Raw genomic sequence first — 3174 nt, forward strand, 5'->3', positions numbered from 1 at the left:
TCTGAGGAGCTGGTGGGGCTTGTGAGAAGCCGCTCTCTTATTGGGAGGCGACTTTCTCTGGCAGCCAATGACATGTAAAAAAATAAATAAATAAAAAAAGAGCTCAGCGATTGGCCAGCCTGTCGCAACAGCTGGTGGGGCTTGTGCGAGGCCGCTGGCTTATTGGGAGGTGACTTTCTGTGGCAGCCAATGATAGGAAAAAAATCACACAGGCCTCTACAGCCGCGCCTACGGATGCGGCGATTGGCCAGCCCGGTCTTAGACGCCGGTGCTGATTGGTGAATGGTGTTTTTAGGCGGTGCAGGGGGGGGGGACCCGGAAGTCAGTCAGTCGAAGGCTGGTCCCGTGACGCTCATCCCTCGGGTGGTCTTCCCTCATGCCGCCGCTCCCTGCCGGGACATGACGCAGTTCGGGTCCGCCGAGCTGGTGTCGGACTATGAAGACTTCGGGAGGCCGCAGGCCCTGCGTGAAGCGCTGCTGCAGAGCCCCCCGGGCGGCCCCCGCCTCTTCCTCAGCCCGGACGGACGTTACCTGCTGGTGTGGCTGGGCCCTCCTAGGCGGCTGCTGTCCTTCCTCCACCTCCCGGCCTCGCCTCCTCCCCCGCAGCCCGGGGACTACCTGGAGCACAGCTGGCCGGCCGCGTCCCCTCCCCTGGTGGGCCTCCTGTTCCCTCAGAGCCCCGGCCAGGCCTGGACCATGGCCCTGGTGTGGGAGAACGGCCGGGCCGAAGTCTGGGCCCCTCCCCGGGGCCCCTCCGACCCATCCTGGACCCTCCTGAGGAGCGTGGAGCTGTGCCAGGGCCCGCGGGCCCGGGTGGTGTCGGCCTGCTGCTGCCACGGCGACGAGCTGCTGTGGTGCGAAGAGCGGACCACCGCCAACCTCCTCACCTACTGCCTGTGCCGCCGCAGCCTCCGAGTCAGCGGGCGCCGCGTCACCCCGGGCGCCATGACCATCGTTCTCCACCACAGCCCTCCCTACCATGTCCTGGAGTCCGCCGGGCGCGTCTTCATGGTCCCCCGTGCCACCACCGCCAGCGGGTGCCACCCGGTCCTGGTCTACGCGCCCGCCGAAGCCTTAGTCACCCTCACGGGCCTCGCCGCCGGCGTCCTCCACAGCAAAGCCCTGGGCGAGGCCGACGCAGACTACAAAAAGCTGATCCTGGAGTGCGCGGGGGCCGCCGCTGACTTTGAAATCCGGCACGCCGCCGCAGCTGGTCCCAGGGGCCTGCTGGTCGCCACCGCCGCCGGGCGGATCCATCTGCTGCACAGGGACGGGACCGCTCGCCACGTCTACGACCTGGGAGAGAACTTGGGCGCCAGCGCGCAAATCAAGATGGCGGTTTCAGGCGACACCCTGGTGTGCGCGGTCGACTCTTGCTTGTATCTCGTAGATGTCCGAAGCGGCCGCCTGGCGGTGAAGCAAGCCTTGGACGCCGGGGAGGTGCTGCTCATCGACGCCCCGGAGGGCGGAGAAGACGTCTGGCTGATGACCAAGGTCGGAGTGTACAAAGTGGGGCGTGGGGGAGTGAAGAGCGGCATGGCTGAGTCGGCCCTCCTGGACATGGTCTATGAGGAGGCCTGCAAGTACTACCAGAGGCGGAGCCTCAGCAGCGCTAAACTGACCGCGCAGAGCTTGAAGGAGAACGGCATGTTCCAGGCCCCCATCGCCCTGGCCGCCATCCTGTGCCGCAAGAGCGACGTCGGCAAGTACGCCGAGCTGCTGGGCAACATCGACAACGAGCTGCAGAGCTTCCTCAGCCTGGATCGGCTGAAGTCCCGGGCGGCCGGCGCGCCGCGCCCCGACGTCGCCCGCTGCTGCGACGAGCTGGTGGACCTGGAGCTGACGCGCCTCCTACAGGCGGACCCGGACAGAGACGGCCTGGCGTACATCAACTCACTCTTCCACATCTTCCCCAAAGCCGCCTGGGCGTCCGTCCGCAACAACTTCCAGTTCCAGCAGAACGGGGACGGCAAGCTGGTGGTGCGCGCCACCGCCGACCTGTGGAAGAAGGTCCTGAGCCCCCTCCCGCCTTCAGCATCCCAAAACGGGCTCCTCCCGCTCTTCGAGGTCATCTGCCAGTCCCTATGCACCCACAAACCGAAATGGCTGCCGGGCTTCGTCCAGCACGCCCAGGAGTGCTCCGGCCTCTACCGGAACTTTACCACCACCACCAAAGAGCACGGCGAGGGGGCGCCGCCGCTATACAAGCGGGCGCTCTCCGTCCTCAACAAGCGCAAGGATAACACTAACGTGGAGCTGGAGGTGGAGATCCTGCTGTGCAGCGGCAGGCCGCAGGCCATCATCCAGGCCATCCACACCCTGATCCGCCTCCAGCGCTGGCCCCGGGTCATGGGGGAGACTCGGCGCTACTCTCAGCTCAACCCGCTCATCAAGAAGGACATCTTCATCACGCTGCTGGTGGAGTTCGTCCAGCACAGGCAGCTGGACTCCTACGTGCCCCAGCTCTGCGACCTCTGCCCCGAGGACTTGACCGCCACCGATATTCTACGCATCGTCCTGCAGAACATTCCTAAGATGCAGACGGTGCCACCGCCATTCTCTGCCGACGGCGGAAAACACTTCACCATGGGCTTGCTGAAACCTTTACTAAACAAAGCACTGCAGAGGCAGTTCAGGAGAGACGAGAGCTTCCCGACTTTTCCACCCGCGGCCCCGCAGCGGACAAACAAAGCCGCGGGCAACGGGGAGGACCTGTCACCCCTGGACATCTACGCCACTAAAGCCTTATGATTTGCTGCCTTTGGTGTACAGTATTCCCAGATGGATTCCCCCACCCCCGATACTCCCTTTATTTATGTTCAGTATTACTTTGTTTATATTTTATTTGTAAGCTTCAGCTAATTGCTGCTGGTTTTGGACTATTTTTGTACAGCTTCATCCATACGGGTGAGTAGGTGTGATCAGAGGTAGGTTTGCAATATAGATTATATATATATATATATATATATATATATATATATATATATATATATATATATATATATATATATATATATATATATATATATATATATATATATATATATATATATATATATATATACATATACACACACACACACGTGTGTTATTCTTATTCACACACTGTCTCTGGGTTTGATTTACTAAAGCCTCCATTCACACTCGTGTTACTCCAGAGTTGTGGATTTCCAG

At 60.4% G+C, this 3174-nt stretch overlaps 1 protein-coding gene across 1 annotated transcript; it reads left to right on the plus strand.

Annotated features, from left to right (window-relative positions):
- Window positions 1-337: 337 nt before the first annotated feature.
- On the plus strand, window positions 338-2926 carry HPS6 (HPS6 biogenesis of lysosomal organelles complex 2 subunit 3). Its single transcript, XM_077453923.1, has one exon. The coding sequence runs from the start codon at window positions 400-402 to the stop codon at window positions 2749-2751; it is 2352 nt and encodes a 783-aa protein (XP_077310049.1). The 5' UTR covers window positions 338-399; the 3' UTR covers window positions 2752-2926.
- The last annotated feature ends 248 nt before the right edge of the window (window positions 2927-3174 follow it).

The sequence above is a fragment of the Lithobates pipiens genome, unplaced genomic scaffold (assembly GCF_037356315.1).
Source record: "Lithobates pipiens isolate NorthernLeopardFrog02 unplaced genomic scaffold, aLitPip1_a1.2 Scaffold_25, whole genome shotgun sequence".
Classification (NCBI taxonomy): Eukaryota; Metazoa; Chordata; class Amphibia; order Anura; family Ranidae; genus Lithobates; species Lithobates pipiens.

Coding starts and splice junctions, on each gene's coding strand:
- HPS6 (XM_077453923.1), top strand. CDS start 400: ATGACGCAGTTCGGGTCCGCCGAGCTGGTGTCGGACTATGAAGACTTC.